At 37.3% G+C, this 23659-nt stretch overlaps 1 protein-coding gene across 2 annotated transcripts in view; it reads right to left on the reverse strand.

Moving 5' to 3' along the window:
* The window catches only part of LOC110340584 (cation channel sperm-associated protein subunit beta), a 115869-nt gene that overhangs the window by 16099 nt on the left and 76111 nt on the right, over nucleotides 1-23659 (reverse strand). Inside the window, exon 18 of one of the 2 annotated variants that reach the window (XM_040743361.1) lies at nucleotides 9097-9405. In XM_040743361.1, the coding sequence (XP_040599295.1) occupies nucleotides 9097-9405 (309 nt within the window). Of the gene's footprint in view, nucleotides 1-9096; nucleotides 9433-23659 lie in introns of both variants that reach the window. The other variant, XM_040743360.1, reaches the window with a different exon arrangement.

A 23659-nucleotide genomic window follows, 5' to 3' on the forward strand; every position in this document is an offset into this window, starting at 1 on the left:
TCAAATTGGATAAAAAGTTTGACATCTGTGGCAGGCACCTAGAAACTCCTTTTGTTAAAAAGTATTGACTTTCACTAGTGTCCACTAGTAAACAAAAGACAAAAGCCCATTATTCCCACATTCATTTCAGATCTGTCCTTTACTTTGGGCCAGACTGTTGTGGGATATTTAATCACATTGTGTAAAGATGTATCACTGTTTTATCTTGCCTGCCTAAGGTACCTGACTGGTTTAATGAAGAGTTGAGCAGCCAATTGCTGTGCAGGAGAAGATTGGTAAGACTTCTATGGAAAAAAAGGAACTCTGGGACAGAACCTATGTTGCATGAAATTTACCAGCCAGACACTGAGGATGTCAGATCTAGGTACAGATGAGAGGTAATTAACTACATGGCAGAATGTAGATTAATATAAATGGGTTAATTAAAGTTATAAGAGTTAGTTTGGAGCATGACCAATGCCAATCTTTCATAATTAATAAGAAGTTTCCAAGTCATTATTTGATAGCTGGCAGTCCAAAGAAAGTCTGCCATCACCAGACTCCTACTTAACTTTGTATGCACACATTAATTATTCAGAGTGTATGTAAACAAATTAGCAATGATATAAGAAATAAAACATGATGGTCTATATTCAATACACATGTGTCTTAGGACTTCAGAGAAACATCAGATGCTGTGTCTACAGTCCAAAGGCTGAGATCTGCTTGTCTGCCTTTTTGTGACGTTTCTTTCAATGTTTATTTCTATTGGAAAAATATGGAGTTGGGGTAAATGTACTTTCCCATTATAATACAGATGACCTAAACTCCATTCTGGATACCCAGAGTATATATAACAGCAGCTGGGCCTTTCATCCACAGCCAAGAAGTAGAGAGCAGCACACTAATGCATACTGGTGTCAGCTTGCTTCTCCACTTCACAGAGTCCAGGTGAATGGACCCACCTATAATTGAGATGGGTCTTCCCACATCAATGATCAAGACCATCCCTCACAAGCATGCTTAGGGGCCTTTTTCTCCAGGTAGTTCTTATTTGTCCAAGGTAACAACAGCAACCCTCATGAGCTCTGAGCCTGGGATGACAGAGCTCTAAGGAACTGGCCCCTCCTTCTTCAGTATACACAATAAACCTGATTCTTAGCTACCAGCGCTTGTCTCCTGAACATTGGTGTTTCTTTCACAATGACGATTCATGCATGTGCATTTAGACCTTAGTTAAATCTTAATCATTGCCAGCAAGTGCAAATCTGTCCTGCTTATGTGTATAATTTCCATGCCATTAACTGTAATCAGCAAAGAAGTCTGGCAACCTCAAGCAACAAGTGGTTCTTGTTGATGATAGATCTGCCTCAAAAAAGCCCCTGCTGTGAGTTCTCTCACGTTCTTATCCATAAGCTATGTGGTTTCAATTTACAGTATTTATGTTTTCCTTTTTCCAATTGCTATCTAGCCCTGCTGCTGGTAGCTGTCTCAGGACTTGGCCTTTGCTGGCTAGTATCTGTAATGACTGAACTAATCATATAACTTCAGAGAAACTTCAGCCCTGACAGTTTTGGTTTCATGTACTTAAAATTCTTTTTATTTTTTCTTTATTTTTAGAAACACTCTTATTTACATATCCATTACCCCATTCCCTCACCCTCCCATCCACCCATGCTTCCCACCAACCCTCCAAGCCATCCACCACCCACTCCCCAGGGACAGTGAGACCCTACACAGGGGTCATCAAAGTCCATCACATCATTTGGGGGAAGGCCCAGGCCCTCCTTTCTGTATCTGGGCTGTAATAGTATCCCTCCATAGGGAAAGGGCTTTCAAAGTCCATTTGTGACCTTGGAATAAACTCTGGCTCCACTGTTAGAGGTTCCATACACTGCCTTGGCCTCCTTGCTGGTACCCACATTCAGAGAGCTTGGTTTGGTCCAATGCTGATTCCCCTGCTTTATGACTAGGGTCTGCATGCTCTCATTAGGTCAGGTCAGATTAACTGTTTCTGCGAGTATCTCCAGTTTCGTCTTGGTCATTTGGTCATCTCTCCTCCCTCTCCGCAACTGGATTCCAGGAGTATGGCTCAGTGCTCAGCTGTGGGTGCCTGTTTCAGCTTTGATCAGCTACTAGGACAATACTCTAGAAATGGTTACCAAGGTAGTCATCAATCTTATTATATAGGGGAAGGACATCAAAGACAGCCTCTCCACCACTGCCTACATTCTTAGTTGGGATCATCCCTGTGGATCCCCTACCATTTCCTCTGTGCCAGACCTCTCTCCCAACCTGTACTGGATCCCTTTATCAAGGCATCTCCTTTCTTGCTTTCCTCTATTACTACCCTGTCTCGGTTCTCCTGTTCTCCTCCCCCTTCTCCCCTGTCCTCCGTCCATCTCCCTCCCCTCTCCCCTGTGCTCCTAGTTTGCTCAGGGGTTCTTGTCCCCCTTTCCTTATTTGGGGTACCATTAGTTTTTCTCTTAGGGCCCTCCTTGTTTTCTAGATCTTCTGGCTGTGTGAATTGTAGGCTGGTAATCCTTTTCTTTATGCCTAAAATCCGTATATGTGTGAGTACATACCAAGTTTGTCTTTTTGTGACTCGGTTACCTCACTCAGGATGGCTACTTCTAGTTCCATCAATTTGCCTGTGAATTTCAAGGTTCCATTGTTTTTTTCCCACTGAGTAGTACTCCATTGTGTAAATGTACCACATTTTCTTTATCCATTCTTCAGCTGAAGGGTATCTGAGTTGCTTCCAGGTTCTGGCTATTACAAATAATGGATACTATGAGCATACTTGAATGTATGTCCTTGTTGTATGAATGTGCAATCTTTGGATATATGCCCAGGAAAGGAATTGCTGAATCTTGAGGTAGACTCATTCCCATTTTCCTGAGAAACTGAGAAAGTGATTTCCAGAGTGGTCATACAAGTTTGCACTCCCACAAGCAATGGAGGAGTGTTCCTCTTTCCCCACATTCTCTTCAGTATAGACTGTCATTGGTGTTTTAAATTTTAGCCATTCTCGCTTTGATATCTCACAGTTGTTTTAGTTGCATTTCCCTGATGACTAAGGATGTTGAGCACTTTCTTAAATATCTTTTAGCCATTTTAGACTCCTCTATTGTGAATTCTCTACTTAGTTCTGCACCTCAATTTTTAATTGAATTTTTTAATATTTTGATGACTAGCTTCTTGAGTTCATTGTATATTTTGGAAATCAGTTCTCTGTCAGATGTGGGGTTGGAGAAGATCTTTTCCCATTCTGTCAGCTGCCATTTTGTCTTGTTGACTGTGTCCTTTGCCTTACAAAAGCTTCTCAGTTTCAGGAAGTCCCATTTATTGTCGAACTTTGTCTGTGCTACTGGTGTTATGTTCAGAAAGTTTTCTACTGTACCAATTCATTCAAGGGTATCTCTCACTTTCTCTTCTAAGAGGTTTAATGTGGCTGGATTTAAGTTGAGGTCTTTGATCCATTTGGATTTAAGTTTTGTGCATTGCAATGGATATGGATCTATCTGCAATCTTCTACATGCCAGCACCATTTGTTGAAGATGCTTTTTTTCATTGTATAACTTTAGCATCTTTGTGAAAAATCAGGTGTTCGTAGGTGTGTGGGTTAATATCAGGGTTTTCAATTAGATTCCATTGGTCTACCTGTCTATTTTTGTGCCAATAGCAAGCTATTTTCAGGACTATAGCTCTATAATAGAGCATGAAGTAAAGTATGGTGATGCCTCCTGAAGTTCCTTTATTGTACAGGGTTGTTGTGGCTATCCTGTGTTTTTTGTTTTTCCATATAAAGTTGAGTATAGTTCTTTCGAGATCTGTGAAGAATTATGTTGGGATTTTGATGGAGATTGCATTGAATTTGTAGATTGATTTTGGCAAGATTGCCATTTTTACTATGTTGGTCCTACGTATTCAAGAGAATGAGAGATCTTTCCATTTTCTGCGATCTTCTTTAATTTCTTTTCTTAAGGACTCAAAGTTATTACTGTACAGGTCTTTCACTTGTTACGTTAGCATTACACCAAGGTATTTTATGCTTTTCGTGGCTATTGTAAAAGATGATGTTTCTCTGATTTCTTTCAGGAGGGCTACTGATTTTTTGAGTTAATTTTGTATCTTGTCACTTTGCTGAAGGTATTTATTAGCTGTAGGAGTTCTCTGGTAGAGTTTTTTTTGGGGGGGTCAATTATGTAAACTATCACATCATCTGCAAATAGTGAAAGTTTGTCTTCTTCCTTTCCGATTTGAATCCCATTGATTTCCTTTTGTTGTCTTATTGCTCTAGCTAGAACTTCAAGTACAATATTGAAGAGGTATGGAGAGAGTGGAAAGCCTTGTCTAGTTCCAGATTGTAGAGGAATCTCATTGAGTTTCTCTCCATTTAGTTTGATGTTGGCAGTTGGTTTGCTGTATAATGCTTTTATTATGTGTAGGTATGTTCCTGTTATCCCGGATCTCTCCAAGACCTTTATTATGAAGGGGTGTTGGATTTTGTCAAAGACTTTTTCAGCATCTAGTGAGATGATCATGCGGATTTTTTCTTTCTCAGTTTGTTTATATGGTGGATTACATTGAAGGATTTTCATATGTTCAACCATCCCTGCATTCCTGGGATGAAGCCACTTGATCATGGTGGCTGATTTTTCTGATGTGTTTTTGGATTTGATTTGCCACTATTTTATCGAGTATTTTTGCATCAATGTTCATAAGGTATATTGGTTTGTAGTTCTCTTTCTTAATTGTGTCTTTGTGTGACTTGGGTACCAAGGTTATTGAAGCCTTGTAAAAAGAGTTTAGCAATGACACTTCTGCTTCTATTGAGTGGAATACTTTGAGGAATAATGGTATTAGCTCTTCTTTGAGTTTCTGGTAGAATTCTGCACTAAAAACAATTTGGCCCTGGGCTTTTTTTAGTGGGGAAATTTTTGATGACTGCTTCTGTTTTTATGGGTTATAGGTCTATTTAAATTGCTTATCTGTTCTTGATTTAATTTTTGTAAGGGATATCTATCCAGAAAATTGTCCCCTTTCTTTAGATTTTCAAATTTTGTGGAGTACAGATTTTCAAAGTATGACCTGATGATCCTCTGGATTTCCTCAGTGTCTGTTGTTATGTCATCCTTTTCGATTCTGATTTGGTTATTTAGCATTTCTCTCCCTCCCTCCCTCCCTCCCTCCCTCCCTCCCTCTCTCTCTCTCTCTCTCTCTCTCTCTCTCTCTCTCTCTCTCTGCCTTTTGGTCAGTTTTGATAAAGGTTTGTCTATCTTGTTGATTTTCTCAAAGAACCAACTCTTCATTTCATTGATTCTTTGTGATGTTTTCCTTGTTTCTACTTTATTGATTTCAGCCCTCAATTTGATTATTTCCTTTTTGTTCTAGAGCTTTCAGTTGTGCTGTTAATTCTCTAGTGTGATTATTCTCCAGTTTCTTCATGTGGGCACTTAGTGATATGAACTTTCCTCTTAGCACTGCTTTCAAAATGTCCCATACTTTTGGGTATGTTGTGTCTTTATTCTCATTGAATTCTAGAAAATCTTTAATTTTTTTATTTCTTCCTTGACTCAGGGATGGTGCAATTGTTCAGTTTCCATGAGTTTGTAGGGTTTCTGCAATTTGTGGTGTTGTTGAATTCTAACTTTAAAGCATGGTGGTCTGATAAGATACAGGGGCTTATTCCAATTTTTTGTATCTGTGGAGGTTGGCTATGTTGCTGAGTATGTGGTCAAGTTTTGAGAAGGTTCCAAGTGATGCTTAGAAGAAAGTATATTCTTTTGTGTTTGGATGGAATATTCTATAGATGTCTGTTAATCCCAATTTGGTCATAACTTCTGTTAGTTCTTTTGTTTCTTTGTTAAGTTTCTGTCTGGTGGTCCTGTCTAGTGGTGAGAGCAGAGTGTTGATGTCTCCCACTATAAGTGTGTGAGGTTTTATGTGTGATTTGAGCTTTAGCAATGTTTCTTTTACAAATGTGGATGCCTTCGTATTTGGGCATATATGTTCAGAATTGAGACTTCATCTTGATGGTCTTTCTTTGTGATGAATATTAAATGGCCTTCTTCATTTCTTTTGATTGATTTTAATTTGAAGTCTAATTTTCTAGATATTAGTATTGTTACACCAGTTTGTTTCTTGGGTCTGTTTGATTGGAAAATCTTTTCCCAACCCTTTACTCTGTCTTTGACATTGAGATATGTTTCTTGAATGCAGCAGAAGGATGGATTCTGTCTTTGCATCCATTATGTTAGCCTGTATCTTTTTTTTTGAGATGGAGTTTCTCTGTATTGCTTTGGAGCCTGTCCTGTAGACCAGGCTGGCCTCAAACTCACAGAGATTCACCTGCCTCTGCCTCCTGAGTGCTGGGATTAAAGGCATGCACCACCAATGCCCAGCAGCCTATCTTTTTATAGGCAAGTTGAGACCATTGGCATTGAGGGATATTAATGACCATTGCTTGTAGACTCTTGTTTGTTTTGTATTTATTGGTGGTGGTGCTATTGTGTGTGGATCCCCCCTTTTTTTCTTTTGGTGTTTGGTAAAGTAGGAGTGTAGTTATCTTTGTTGGGTTGTAGTTTTCCTTCCAGTATTTTTTGTAGGGTTGGATTTGTGGATATTTATTGTTTAAATCTGGTTTTGTCATGGAATATCTTGTTTTCTCCATCTGTAGTAATTGAAAACTTTGCTGGGTATAGTAGTCTGGGCTGGCATCTTTGTTCCCTTAGCATTTGTAGGACCTTCTGGCTTTCATAGTTTCCATTGAGAAGTCAGGTGTAATTCGGATAGGATAAGTCTGCCTTTATATGTTACTTGGCCTTTTTCTTTTGCGCTCTTAATATTTTCTCTTTTTTTCTTTAGGTTTTGTGTTTTGATTATTTTGTGGCAAAGGAACTTCTTTCTGTGGTCCAGTCTATTTGGTGTTCTGTAAGCTTCTTGTACTTTCATAAGCACATCCTTCTTTAGGTTGGGGAAGTTTTCTTCTATGATTTTGTTGAATATGTTTTCAGTACCATTGATCTATATTTCTTCACCTTCTTCTATACCTATTATTCTTAGGTTTGGCCTCTTCACAGTATCCCGTATTTCCTGGATATTTTGTGTTAGGGATTTGTTGGACTTGAGATTTTCTTTGGTCAATGACTGTATATCCTCTAGTGATTCTTCAGCACCTGCAAGTCTTTCTTCCATCTCTTATATTCTATACACTTACATCTGTAGTTCCTGATAATTTGCCCAGCTTTTCTATTTCCAGCATCTCCTCATTCTGTGTTTTCTTTATTATTTCTATTTCAGCTTTCAAGCCTTGAACTGTTTGAGTTGTTTCCTTTACTTGGTTTTTCTTGACTCTCTTTAGATTCTTTAAGAGATTTGTTTATTTCTTGAAAATTTTTTGGTTTGTTTTTTCTTCTATTTATTTAAGTTATTTTCCTGTTTTCTCTTTGAGGGACTCTATCATCTTCATAAATTAATTTTAAGGTCTGTCTCTTCTGCTTCATCTGCATTGTGGTTTTCAGGTATTGCTGGTATGGAGTCTCTAGATTCTGGTGAAGTCATATTGGTCTTTCTATCACTGAGTGTGTTTTTATACTGTCATCTTCTAATCCCTTCTTCAAGTGGGTGCAAATGGGGTCTCTGTCTCCACTGGTCTCCCAGTGGCATATGTGGGCCAAGACTTCAGTGTCTTCAGCTTTAGATGGTCTGGTTTCTCCTGGTATTCTCTTGGCTCCCCCCATACGCACCATGCTCAGCTTCAGGTCCTCCGTGGGCCCTAACCCCCACCCTTCACCCCCTCTCTTGACCTTTCTGGGCCTGCTACTCACATCTAGTGGACCCACCCAGACAGGAAGGACATGAGTTCTCCCACATACCACCTAAAATTCTTACAAATTCTTCTATTGTGATTATTTACCAATTCATTATTATTGTGTGTGTACAATGTATATGTGTTAGAGTGGGTACATAGATGCCATGGCGGGCATGTACAGGTCAGAAGATCAATTTCTTTCTTTTTTGAGACAGGGTTTCTCTTTATTGCTTTGGAGTTTGTCCTGGTACTTGCTCTGTAGACCAGGCTGTCCCTGAACTCACAGAGATCCACCTGCCTCTGCCTGCAGAATGCTGGAATTAAAGGCATGCGCCAACAAGGTCCAGCCAAAAGACCACTTTTCAGAGCCAATTCTCTCTTTCCATTGTGGGATCCAGTGGCCTAACTAGGGTTGTCTGACTTGCATGGCAAGTACTTATGTACTTGAGCCATCTCATTAGCTCTCATATTTTTCATTATCATTGTACTTTTATTTATTTATTTACTTATCTATATATCTACTTATTTAATAATATGTGTGTGAGTGCATAATAGGTGAGTGCATATTAATGTGGGTATGTGCTCTTGGGAAGGTCAGAGGACAACCTGTGGGACTTGGTTCTTAGCTCTCTCCCTTTGCTATGTTGTGGTTCTCAGGTAACAGTCTTGGGGAAAAGCATCTCAGAATGCTGAGATACCTTGCCAGCCTAGACTCACAAGTTTTTATAATAAATATAAGATATAGTATATTATTTTATGTAGAATACATTTTGGTTAAGGGCACTTGATATTCTTGTATGGGAACTTGGTTTGATTCCCAGCACTCACATGGTATCTTACAACAAGTATCACTGAGTTCCAGGGACTTGATACCCTCTTCTAGCTTCCTTGGGAAGACACATGATGCAGATATGTGCAGGCAAAACACTCATAGACACAAAATAAAAATAAATCTATTTTAAAAATACCAAGACAACTATTGCCATACCAGAGAAATTAAGAGGTTTTCATTTAGAAGAACAAAAATCTATGCTAAAATGATATAAGCTTCTATTGTTAATTTACCCTAATTTACTCATTTATAAAATGATTATTGTCTAGACTATTAGGGTGACTATATATACTAAAAATGTCTACAAATCATTTAATATAGAGCCCACAATGTAGCCATTAAACATAATTAGAACATACCTCTGTTAGTAGTAGTGTCCTAACAATGATGGAAGGCAATATCAGAGTTATGCTTTATACTGAAGAAAAGAAATAACTCCTTTTTACTCTTTCAATGAAAGCAAACTTACCTTTTTTATTAGGCACCAACTTAAGTTCATAATTCTCTTTGCTTCCCATATCAATATACTTCACAATGTTGGGGGATATAAAATCATAATCATCTTGTTGAACCCAGTAATTACATGGTCTTAAACTCATGGTCCAAGTCCGTCCTTTAGTTGTGCCAAAGTTGTATAAGAACCAAGAGTTTACTGGGAAGTGCAAAGTTGATGTAATCTTATGGGGCATAGTAGCCAGTGATAAAGCATTCTTTACATCTATAATTTCTGTGATCAGGAAGCTGCTGTATCCAGGTCTCACCACAGTCTTTTCTACATCTGCATGGGTAAATATTGCTAAATGACCTATTGATAAAACAGAAGATTTGGTATGAAAGAAAATAGTTAACATTTGCTAAGCAAGTGTAACCTAAATAACAAATGTTTCATTTGAGTTTTAAAACTATGATCATAGCCTGAGAACACGTTTTCCAAACTTCAGCTACAATTAAAACAGAGTATTTTGTAGAAAGTCCATTAAGAATATGTGGTACACAAGCGATACTTTAATGTTTACCATTGTTCTATAAAATTTTCAGCAGGAAGGCTGAAGAGATGGTTCAGTGATCAAGAGCTTTTGCTGCTCTTTCAGAGGACCCAGGTCTCATTCCCAAAACCCACATTGTGGTTCACAACAATTTGTAGCTCCAGGGAACTCAACTGCTTTCTCTGACTTCCACAGGCACTGCATGCACAGTACACATACATATGTGCAAGCAAAAAGCATACACATTAACTAAAAGGCATAAACCTAAAAAACTTTTTCAGCAGGGAAAAAACATAAAAATCTTCCTTCTCAAACATACCAATAATTATTTTAAAAGTTTGAAATCTATTTTATTTACTTGTGTGTCTCTTCATGTATATATACATAAATGTATGTATATGTCTAGAGAAGATAGAAGAGGGCATTAGATCTCTTGGAGCTTCAGTTACAGACAGTAGCAAGGCAACTGACATGGGTACTAGGATCTGAACTTTGGCTCTCATATTTGAACAGTAAGTGTTTATTACTGCTGAGCCATCTCTCCAGCCCCATTATATATACAAAGTATTCTTAAGACTCATAAAGAAGTTCACCATCTGCAAAACCACTCCTGTGGCATGCATACCCTCCTTTTTCATGAGCCACTTTACTGGTTATTTACTTGCTTATTTACTTCTTCCCTTTGCCATATCTTTCTCCAATTTGTTGCCATGTGCTAACCTATGAACCTAGATCAAGTCTTGTGGGATCAAAACCCTCCTTATGCAAGTTGCTTCTTCCTTTTGCCTTCCCTTTCCCCAATTTGCCAGGCTTGTAAACTCACAAGCTTAGGTCCAGACCATGGTCCATGAACCCTCTGTGTTCCTGAAACACCTTTGCTAGGGAATCTGCTTCTGTCCCTACAACTTCTTCCAATACCCATCTCTATACCAATAGGCCTAGCTCAAGACCTATGGCCTTTGAATCTTCTTTCTCTGACAACCATCTTTGATAGGCGAGACACTTCTTTTCCTTCCCCTTCTTCTCTTTGATGGCTACCAATCTCTGCACCATAGACCTTCCAGATCTATAGTTTTGGAGTCATTTCATCTACTGGATTTACTTGGTTTAGCTCAGGTCACAAAACTCCTGAACTAGCCTTATATAAGGAATGTTAGATTATCACATTAGACACACAACCACACAAAAAAGTCCATATGCTCAGTAAAACTGCAAATCAAAACAATATGAAGGGCAAAGACAGCATATCTCCTATGAAACCACCTAGTCCCATGGAAGTGTTTCCTCATGAGAACTACCTAGATAACCTCCAGGACACAGAATTTATAAGAACAGTCATACCAATTCAAAGAATTTAAAGAAGATATGAACAACATTTTCTTGAATTCCAAGAAGATAATAATAAATGCTTGGGAAAATACAAGTACATAGCATAGCTTAATGGCACAATAAGGATAATTCAGGATTTGAAAGCCAAATTCTATATCAAGATAGAAACATTGAAGAAAACACAAATTAAAGTTAAGATGGAATTGAAATAATTCATTATCCCAACTTGAAAACTCACGAGAAAGCCCTATAAGTAGAATGAATCAAGCAAAAGATAGAACATCAAGATTTAAAGATGAAGTAGAAAGCCGAGCGTTGGTGGCGCACGCCTTTAATCCCAGCACTTGGGAGGCAGAGGCAGGTGGATCTCTGTGAGTTCGAGGCCAGCCTGGTCTACAAGAGCTAGTTCCAGGACAGCCTCCAAAGCCACAGAGAAACCCTGTCTCGAAAAACCAAAAAAAAAATAAAGATGAAGTAGAGGATCTAGATGAAATAAGAAAGAATATGAAAAAATTTAAAGCATAGAAGAGGAACATTCAGGAAATGTGGGACACATTTAGTCAAAAGACAAAACCTTCTAATTACAGGCATAGACCAGATCTTTGACAAGACTATAGAAAAAAAACTTCCCTGAACTAATGAGAGATGTATACCCACAGATATATGAAACACACAGAATCCCAACTAGACAAGATCAGAAATACCCAGTAGCATATCACAGTTAAAACACTAAATGCACAAAACAAAGAAAGTGTAATGAAAGCTACAGGAGAAAAAGTGCAAGTCACATGTAAAGAAAAACCTATCAGAACAACAGCTCATTTCTCAATGGAAACCCTGAAAGCCACAAGATTCTGGAGCAATACACTCCAAATTCTCAAAGACCATTACTGACAACTAGACTACTATAACCAGCAAAGTTAATACCCATTTCTCCTAGGAAAAAAACTATATATACCAAGCAAAACTGTCTTCCTTTTTCCAAGGAGAAAGAAAAATTTTCCACAGCATGAACAGTCAAAAAATTCATAACCAATAATGAAACAAGAGACAAATACTCTAACCAAGGTCAATTAATCATGAAAATGTTACAGTACTAAACATACATGCACCAAACTCTGGAGTACTCAATTTCATAAACAACATTCTAATGGAATTAGAGACACAGATTAACACAAACCTAACAATTATAGGCAATTTCAAAACCCCACCTACTCCAATGCATGAATCTTCTGGACAAAAAGTTAATACAGAAACCTTAAATGGCACCTTAAATACAATGGACATAATATATATCTACAGAATATTCCATTCAAATGCCAAAGAATACACCTAGCAACTCAAAGAAGCTCTTTGAAATAGACCACATGCTAGGACACAAAACAAACCTTAAAAAAATGTCAAAAAATGAAAATTCTGTGTATCCTATCAGATCATTTATCCTAAAAGTGAAAAGCATCAGTAATATTCCAAAAAATAATAAATTCATGGAGTTTAAACAGCTCATTACTAAGTGATGAATGGACCAAAGAAAAAATCAAGAATTAAATAAAAATATTTCTGGAACTAAATGAAAATACAAAATCTCTGGGACTTGGGCTGGAGAGATGGTTCATCAGAAGAGCACTGGATATTCTTCCAGAGAATCTGGGTTTGATTCCTAGCACCTACATGGCAGTCCACAACTCTTTGTGACTCTAGTATAAGGTGAGTAAATGACTTATTCTGGTCTTTACAGGCATCAGGTATATACATAGTGTACAGTCATATATGAAGGCAAAACATTCATACACATAGAAATAAATAATTAATTAAAAAACAAAGCAATATTTTGGAGCACATTAAAGCAAATCCAAGAGGGGAGCTTGTAGTCCTAGTGCCTACATTTAAAAAGTTAATATGAGAGGTTGTAGCTGGTCTTATTTTAACTAGCTATGCATTCAGTTGATATCCCCGGGATGGCCGCTCTTTTCTGAAGGGAAAGAGAAGGCGAATGGATCTGGGGGAGAGGGAAGGTTGTGGTATATTGGTGGGGGGTAGAAGTAGGGGAAACTATGGTCAGAATATACTATATGAGAAAAGGATAAATAAAAAATCAGAAAGAACACAAATAAATAGCTTAATGATACAACTTGAGGATTTTTGGGGGAGAGGGGAATTAATCTAAATTTGGCAGATGAGAGAAATAATAATCAAACCAGAAATCAATGCAACAAAGAAAACAATACAAAGACTCCACAAACATAAAAGTTGTTTTATTTTGTTTTTCATTTTTACAACACAAAATCAACAGACCCTTGATCCAACTAGTCAATAGAAAGAGATGATCCAAATTAATAAGCTAATTAAATTAATAAGGAAAATTACAATATACACCAAAGACGTATCAAGTACTTAAAAGAAAGACAAACCCAACAGCATTCCATTAAAATAGAAAATTAAAAAGAAATTGATAAATTTTGAACCCATGCAAACTACCAAAATTGAACCAAGAAGAGACCAACAACTCAAAAAGACCCACAATAAAGGAGGAGATGGAAACAGTAAGAAAAGTGTTTTGACTATAGAAAGTCTGGGTCAAGATGGAGTCAGTAGAATTCTGCCAGACTTTCAGAGCACTACAACTAATTCATCTTAAACTCTTCAGAAAGATAAAAGCTGAGGTCACACTCCCAAACTTGTTCTATGAAATCAGTCTTACTCTAATACCCAAACTAGGTTAAGAACTAACACACAAATAAAACTACAGATTGATATCCCTGATGAACATAGATGCAAAATTCCTCAATAAAAATGCTAGCAAACCTTATAGATGCACATATCAAGAATAGTTAAACATATGAAAATGAATAAATCATACAAATGGACTTATTGACAAAACACATGATCATCTCAATAGATGTTGATGAATCCTTTAACAAAATCCAACATTCATTCATGAGAAAAGTTATACAGAGAATAGAGCTAGAGGGAACATATCTCAACATAATAAAGGTTACATATGACAAACCCACAGTCAATACTATCCTATGTACACAATACTTGAAACATTCTCACTAAATCCATATTGTCCACTATCTCAACTCCTTTCCAATATAGTTCTGGAAGTAGTAGGCAGAACAATAGGCCAAGAGAAGAAAATTAAAGGGATACAAATAGGAAAGGAAGAAGTCAAATGATTCCCATTTGTAGGTGATATATTATATATAAGCAATTCCAAAAATTTCATAAGAAAACTCCTAGAAACAACAAACCATTTAAACAATGTAGAAAGGCACAAAATCAACTTAAAACAAGTCAGTAGCCTTTCTATACATCAACAGTAAAAATACTGAGAAAGAGATCATGGACAAACTCCCATTACAATAGGATTAAAGACAACAAAGTAAACCTAACCCAGAAGGAAAAGACAATGAAAATTTAAAATTTCTGGAGAAAGAGACTGGGAAAGACACTAACAAATAGAAAAGAAATCACATAGTAATGGATTGGTTTAGCTAATATTTTGAAAATCCCACTAAAAAACAATTTACAGATTGAATGTAATATCAAAATACCTACTTTTTTAAATTACAGAAATAGAAAACAAATATCCTAAAATTTATAGAGAACAGAAGAAGAGCCTGGATAACCAAAGCTCCTGAGCAAAAGATGGGATTGCTATTTCAGACTTCAAGATATTTGAAATTGCTGTTGTACACATATACATGTGCGTGCCCGCACACACAACCACAGACATTCCCACACAAATGCACCCCCCTCTGTGTGTGTGTGTGTGTGTGTGTGTGTGTGTGTGTGTGTGTATGCCACAGCAACATGGTATTAGCAAAAAAAAACTAATGGCATCTGCTATCAGATTAGTATCAACAATATACAAAAATATAAAAACCAAATAGCTAAAGAAATAGATGGCTAAATTAAATCATAGGCTAGGAATATAAACAGAGTCCTGAATAGAAGAAATAAACATGACTTAAAATGCCTTAAACCAGAGACAGAGGCAGGCAGATCTCTGTGAGTTTGAGGACAATCTGGTCTACAGAGTTCCATGTTAGCCACAATAGTTATACAGAAAAAGCCTGTCTCAAGAAACAAAACAACAACAACAAAAAGTATCAAAAAGCGTTCATTATATTTAACAACTGGAGAAATACAAATAAAACAACTTGGAGATTTCCTCTCATCCCAGCCAGAATAGCTAAACTCAGCAAAATACTGGAAACAAATTTACTGTTCATGGGAATGCAAATTGGTATGGTTACTCTGGAAATCAGTATAGAGATCCCCCCAAAAGTAAAAACAAATCTACTCTACTACATAGCTCAACTAGTCTATTTCTTGACATATGCCCAAAATTCAACACCCTATTCCACAGAGATCTGTGCAGCAATGTTCATTCCTGCCCTATTCTATTCCCTAACTATAGGGAATGGGAGCAACCTAAAAGGAAACCTGTTTAACAGATGATTGAAATATGAAAATGTAGTATTTATACACAATGAAATGCCATTCAACTGTAAGAAAAGTGAAACCAGGAAATTTTCAAGTAAATGGATGGATGTAGAAAGGACTATATTGAATGTAATTCAGATCCAGAAAGACAAACCCAGCATATTATTCTCTGGTTCCTAGCTCCAAGATTTCAGATATTAGTATACAACATGAAGTAACTAGAGAAGCTGCAAAAGTATAAAGGGACCATAGACATAGGGCAGTGATCAGGGTACAGAGTACTTGAGAGGGGAATAGCCAGATATAGGAGTTATGCCTGGGTGGTGGTGGCACATACCTTTAATCCCAGCACTCAGGAGGCATAGGCAGGCAGATCTCTGTGAGTTTGAGCCAGCCTGGTGTACAAAGCTGCACAGAAAAACTCTGTCTCAAAAAGTCAAAAAAAGAAAAGAAAAGGTGCTATGAAGTGGGAAATGAAAAACTGCGAAGGGAACTCCAGTTGGTGGTAGGGGAGGGAGGTCAAGAAGAAGAAGAAGAAGAAGAAGAAGAAGAAGAAGAAGAAGAAGAAGAAGAAGAAGAAGAAGAAGAAGAAGAAGAAGAAGAGGAAGAGGAAGAGGAAGAGGAAGAGGAAGAGGAAGAGGAAGGGGAAGGGGAGGGGGAGGGGGAGGGGGAGGGGGAGGGGGAGGAGGAGGAGGAGGAGGAGGAAGAGGAGGAAGAGGAGGAAGAGGAGGAAGAGGAGGAAGAGGAAGAAGAAAGACCAAGTGACAAATAACACCAACACAAATCTCAAGGAATAATATTTTATAATTACCAAAAATTATGTATAATATATAAAATTATATGTAATATATATATATATATATATATAGCTATGGCTGACAATGCTCCCATAAAACCCATAGCCTAACAAAAAACAAGTACTGAGCATGAGAAATCTCATTTCAAATGGTTGTTTAGGGTTGTTCAAGTGATCCATCCCCAAGGCAATATAGGCTAGTGATGTAGCTTTTAGTTGCCTCTCTTTTATTAGTGCCACTCATTTTTTTTATATACTTTTTTTTATTAATATTTTTTTTATTTTCCATTTTTAATTTAGATAAGAAACTCATTTTATATGTGTTGTCATACTATTAACTATTACACATCTGCTGATTTTTCTGCATGAGAGACACACAAATGCAAATACTTACAACACACATAACATTTATTCTGTTTTGGGTGTATGTTTGTTTGTTTTTAAGGACAGATCTTACTATGTAGTCCTGGAGCAGCAAATATGAATATTTTCAAGGAACTTACAAATGGTAGAAAGAAATCCCTTAATAAAGTCTGTGGAAACACAATAGTTGAATGAAATAATGAAAACAATTCAAGACATGAAAGTAGAATTTAACATAGAAATCGGATCACTAAAGAAAACTGAAACTGAGATAAAAGTATAAGTGAAAATTTTTATCATAAAACAAATCCTGGCAGATAAGACTCACCAACAGATAAAAGACACAGGAGAAATAATCGCAGGTGTTGAAATAAATGTGAACAAGGTGAAATAAATGGGTAGATCTGTCAAACAAAATATTCATATAAAGACATCCAGGCCACAAATGTCCAGGAAATCTGAAACACCATGAAAAGACCATATCTATTAATAACAGGGATACAAGAATGAGGAGAATCTCAGAACAAAACACAAAATATTTTTCAAAAATACTTAAGTTATAAAGGAGATGCATCTATCAACAAAGAAATTCATCATGACACATAATAATCAAAACACTAAATGTACAGAACAAAGATAGGATATTAAATGTTGCAAGAGGTAAAGACCAAGTCACATATAAATACAGGCCCATTAGAATAACACCTGACTTCTTGATAGAAACTCTGAAAGCCTGATGGGCCTGGATGTATGTTGTACAAAGTCTAAGAGATCTCAGATGCCCACCCCAGCTATTATATCCAGAAAAACTATCATTCACAATCAATGGAGAAAGAAAAACTTTCCACAATAAAAGCCAAATTTAAGCAATTTCTACTTACCAAGCCAGCTCTACAGAAGGCACTAGAAGAAAACTTCTAGCTGAAAAGACTAATATACCCAAGAAGATACAAGGAACAGGTAATTCCAGAACCGTAAATCATGAGGGAGAAAAGAACCTACATCTTAACAACAAAATAACAGAGATCAACAAACACTGCACGATGATAATTCTCAATACTAATGTTCTCAATTCCTTAATTAAAAGACACAGACTGACATATTGGACTTGAAAACAGAATCAATTTTTGTATGATGCATCCAAGAAACACATCTCAACATCAAGAATAGGCATAGCCTCAAGATAAAAGGATGAAAAAGGGTATTCCAAGAAAAGTACCTAAGAAACAGATAGGCATAGGAATTTACTATGAGAGAAAATATACTTCACACTAAAAACAATCAAAAGAGATAATGAAGTACTCTGCATACTCATTAAAGGAAAAATCCACTGAGATGGTATGGCAATTCTAAACATTTATGCATGAAATACAAGGGCACCCAAGTTCATTAAAGAAACACTACTACAGTAAAAATCTCATACTGACCCACACACAGTGATAATGTTTGACTTCACTACCACATTCTTACCAATAGACAGGTCATCCAGATAAAAACTAAAGAGATAAATACCATAAATAAAATGAACCTGGCAGAGTATTTCTCCTGAGAACAAAGAATATAATTTCTTTTCAGCAGTTCATGGAACTTTCTCCAAAATTGACCACATACTTGAATACAAAGAAGTCTCAATAAATAGATGAAAATTGAAGTAATGCCATGCATCTTATCTGACTGGCATGGATTAAAGCTGGATATCAATGACAACAGAAAGTATACAAACATGCACATAACTCACCACTGAATGAAAAATGGGTCAAGACAGATATTAAGAAAGCAATAATGAAAATGGAAACACATATCCAAACCTATAGGACACAATGAAGGCAGTTAGTTGTAAGAGGCAAGTTTATAGTAATGTGTACCTGCATTAAAAATGGAGGGATTACATATTAGTAACTTAGTGACACACCTTTAAGTTCTAGAACAACAAGAATTAATACCCCCCAAAATAGCAAAAATAATCAACATCTGTGGACAGAAGTTTCTGTCCCACTGGGTCCCGCAACTGTTTAGTCCCAAATAAACACACAGAGACCTGCATTAATTATAAATTGCTTATCTGATAGCTCAGGCTTATTATTGGCTAGCTCTCTTAATTATTAACCCATGTCCATTCATCTGTGTATCTCCATGTTTTCTTGGCTTATTGGTGATGCCTATACCTCTTACTTCCTCAACAGCTACAAGGCTTGTCCCTGATTCTGTCTACTACATTTCTCTATCCATGTTTGGATTCCCCACCTGGCTAAATTCTGCCTGTCCATTAGCTGAAACATCTTTATTCATCAACCAATAAGAGAAACATATATTCACAGCATACAGAAGCGCATCCCGCATCATCTCCTCTTTTCTGTCTAAATGAAAAGGAAGATTTTAACTTTAACATAGTAAAATTATATATAACATAACAGTTATCAAGTAAGAACTATAGTTAAAAATATTTAGTCCACTTACCCTTGACAAAATTTAAGAAAATATTTTATTACCCATCGTATCTTTGTGACTCTAAAGTTTTATATGTAACTTACCTTTTATCGTAACTAAGGAAAACCATAACCATAACTATCTGTCTTAAACTCCACCAAAGACCCCAGAAGGATAATATATAAACTCTAGAATTTACAGAGACATCTCACTGCCTATACAGTCACCCAAAGTTCCTCTGTAACATTGGGGCATCCCTCTTCAGCCTATAGACCCCAGAGTGTCTGGCAGACTTTTTGATGAAGCAGGAACATTCAAGCAGTCACTTTACTTTTAAACCAGTTGTCCAGTTTGGACAGTATGTTCTCAAGTAGTCCAAGCAAGAGCAGTTTCTTGTCCAAATGGCTATCCCTGCCATGTTGAAGGCAAACTCCATAATGAGTTTCTTTTATAACCATCTTCCTCTCAGATGTAATTGCTGATGCTAGGAGATGTGTCTCATTGTCATGAAAGACCTCCTGAAACTGAGAAGCTTCTGTAAGGCAAAGGATACAGTCAACAAGACAAAACAGCAGCCCACAGAATGGGAAAAGATCTTCACCAACCCCACATCTGATAGAGGGCTGATTTCCAAAATATACAAAGAACTCAAGAAGCTAGTTACCAAAACACCAAATAATCCAATTTAAAAGTGGAGTACAGAACTAAATAGAGAATTCTCAATAGAGGAATCTAAAATGGCTGAAATACACATAAGAAAGTGCTCAATATCCTTAGACATCAGGGAAATGCAAATTAAAACAACTCTGAGATATCATATTGCACAGAATGACTAAAAACAAAAACACCAGTGACAGTCTACGCTGGAGAGGATGTGGAGAAAAGGGAACACTCCTCCATTGCTGGTGGGAATGCAAACTCATACAGTCACTTTGGAAATCAGTATGGCAGTTCCTCAGGAAAATGGGAATCAGTCTACCTCAAGATCAAGCAATTCCACTCTTGGGCATATACCCAGAGGATACACATTCACACAAGAACATCTGTTCAACTATGTTCATAGCAGTGTTGTTTGTAATAGCCAGAACCTGGAAGCAACCTAGATGCCCCTCAACTGAAAAATGGATGGAAAAAATGTGGTATATTTATACAATGGAGTATTACTCAGCGGAAAAAATGAAATCCTGAAATTCACAGGCAAATGGATGAAACTGGAAGAAACCATCTGAGTGAGGCAACACAGTCACAGAAAGACAAGCATGGTATATGCTCACTCATATATGGATTTTACACATAGAGCAAAGGACTACCAACCTACAATCCACACCTCCAGAGAAGCTAGGAAACATGGAGGACCCTAAGAGAAACATACATGGTCCCCTGGAGAAGGAGAAGGAAAGAGCTTCTGAGCAATTTGGGAGCACAGGGTGAGCAGGGTGGGAGGTAAAAAAAAGAGAAGAGAAGAAGAAGAGGGAGGGAAGAGAACATGAGGGATCAGGAAGACTGAGTCAGGAGAAAAATAGAGGAGGGCAAGAAAAGAGATACATTAATAGAAGGAGGTACATTGATAGAAGGAGATACATTAATAGGTTTAAAGATAAACCTGGCACTAGAGAAATGTTTAGGAATCTACAAAAATGACCCCAGCTAAAAATCTTGGCAGCGGAGAGGCCACCTTTGATGCCCTTCCCCAATAATGATATTGATGACTACCTTATATGCCATCCTAGAGCCTTCATCCAGTAGCTGATCAAAGCAGAAGCAGACATCTACAGCTAAATACTGGAATACAGTTGAAGAGATGGAGGAGGGATGATCAAAGGAGTTAAGTGCATGCTGGAGAAACCCATAGAAACTGCTGACCTGGCCTAGTGAGAGCACAAGAACACCAGTTTTAAAGCTGGGGAACAAGCATTGGACCAAACCAAGCCATGTGGGTGTCAGTTAGGAGGACTGGGACAACTATGGAACCTCTAACAGTGGAACCAGTATTTATCACAAATTTGGGAGCCCATTCCCTATTGGGGATACTATTTCAGCCCAGAATCATAGAGGAGAGCTTAGGCCCTTCCCCAAATGATGTGACAGTCTTGATAATCCCCCATGGAAGGCCTCACTACCCTTGGGGAGTGGGTGAGGGGTGTTTTGGAGGTCAGTGGGGGGCATGGGAGGATAGGAGGGAGAGGCAAGGGGGGATTGATATGTAAAATAAGATTGTTTCTAAATAAAAAAGAAGACCCTAAGAAACCATTTTAAATGCCATTTTCTGTAGGTCTTTGAAAGGTTTTGAAGAATACCTATTCATTTGAAATATATCTCTGTGTATCTAGAAAACCTAACTAACATGACTATAACTTTTGACTATTATGGATGACTATAATCTGTATTTAATAATACATTACATTTTTTGAAAAGGTGTATAAACATAATACCTAAACAAGAGTAGAAATATACATATACAAAATTGATCTTAAATTTCTATCAATAAACCGAAATCCATACCAATGCAAATTATTCATGTCTATATCATATTCCTTTTTTATTTAGAAAGATTGGTTGTGATTATTAACCATTTATAACAACTCCATTTAAATGAAAACAAACATTTGCAAACAATACTTGGGAATTTGGTCATAGTTGTATCCAAACTGCTCCCTACTGTGTGGGACTGCTGTCAATCCCATGGGGATCCTGAGAAAACCCAGAACCCTGGCCAAATCCTGGCTGTAGCTGTCTGTGAGGCTGCATGCTCTCAGCTGTTTTGGATGATGGATCACCTGGGTCACTCATTCAGGGGGTCTTGCTTGATCAAACCATATTAGTCTGGAAGGAATACACAGGTTTTCATCTTCTGCTGAAACAAAAGCAGAACCTCTTTTCCAAAGTAACATGTCCTTATACTTAAAATTTGAAGTCAAGGCATTTTCAAAATATGTAGGTTGGATTAATATAGCAGCATTTATAATCAAATGTCTTTAGCAACTGTTGCTCCTTCCTCAGCAATCCAACAATTCAAAAACAAGACAATAATATGCTTTATCCAGACGCTTTGTATTTTTTCATCTTTACATGGCCTTTTTTATTACTCTATTTTTTTATTTTTCTGTGTAATTTTGGCTGTCCTGGAATTCATTCTGTAGATCAGGCTGACCTTGAAATCACAGAAATATGCCTGCTTCCACTTCTGGAGTGCTGGGATTAAAGGTGTGTGCCGCCATGCCCAGCTACTCTTACTTTTTAAAGGACTTTCTCTATCTTTTCTCTTTTCTTTCCCAAGCCTACATATATTTTTAAACACACTGTAAACCATTTAGAGGTTTTTTTTTTCATGTGAATCAGTCTTTGCTGTATGTCTCTGCCTTTTTCTGACCACAGGAGGCTTTAATCTGCTAAACTGCATGGCTAGGATTAAAGTAGAAGTTTTGGCTGCTGGATCCACCCAGTTAGGATTTCCAGCTTGGCAGGGGGTATGTTTACTGCCAGCTCTGGGAGCTATGCTCACCACCTCAACTATGCCCATAAACTTTATTTGTATGAGTAAAAGCTAAATCTGCCATGCAGCATGCTGTGTGACTTGGAGACAGCCTTTGTGTACCTCGGGGGGGAATCCTCCATGCTGTGCTCAAGCCCACTGCCACACTATCTCTGCAACATGGCCTTCGTGAGAATGTGAGACTAGGAAGCCCATTCTGTGTCCACTTCTTTGTGTTCAGAACCTTTTTAAAACTTTTGTCAGGTCTTATGTGGAAATTCTTGCCAAACATTTGGGTGACACATGTAGATGGATATTTCTGTCCTGCCCCATCCTGAAGCTATTCAGTCCTAAATAAACATATAGAGATTTATAAACTGTTTGGCACATTGCTCAGTCTTATTACTAACTAGCTCTTACAACTTAAATTAGCCCATAATCCTTATCTATGTTTATCTACGTGGCTTGGTACCTTTTCTCAGAAATACATTCTCATCTTGCTTCTTCTGTGTCTGGCGATGACTAGGTCCGTGCTTTTCCTCTTCCCAGAATTCTCCAAGTCTGGTAGCCCCACCTATACTTCCTGCCTGGCTACTGGGAAATCAGTGTTTTATTAAACCAATACAAGTGACAAATTTTTTCAGTGTACAAGAGCATTATCCCACATCAAACCTCAGGACTTAAATCAATGAAATTGAAACAAACAACAATAAAACAACTCAAAATAAATCCTGAAGTGAAGAGTTGGTTCTTAGAGAAAATAAAAGATTGAAAAATCATTAGCCAAATTAACTAAAATATGGGGAAAGAGGATCCAGATATATAGAATATATTGTTTTGAAGACACAAAGGGAAACTAAAATTGGAGGATTCAATAGGGATAAAGCTACAAGAGAAGAGTGATAGGAGGAAACATACCTGAGGAATGATTAACATCAAAGATAATTTAAAAAGCATATGGAAACCTACTACTTTGCCTAAAATATATTCATATATAAAAGGAATCTTAATGGAGTCACCAAATAAGGAAGACAATGTCCCAACTAGACATCTCATGTAAAACAACCAGAAGAATGGGTTACATCTTGAATTGTTGACTAAAGGGACCCATGGAAAGCCACAAACACCACAAGCTATTGCCAAGCATATTGCTTACTTCCCACAAGCCGATGGTAAGGTACTTTGATAAAGACAACAATAATATATC

Source organism: Mesocricetus auratus, unplaced genomic scaffold (assembly GCF_017639785.1).
Source record: "Mesocricetus auratus isolate SY011 unplaced genomic scaffold, BCM_Maur_2.0 Super-Scaffold_15014, whole genome shotgun sequence".
In the NCBI taxonomy this organism is placed as follows: Eukaryota; Metazoa; Chordata; class Mammalia; order Rodentia; family Cricetidae; genus Mesocricetus; species Mesocricetus auratus.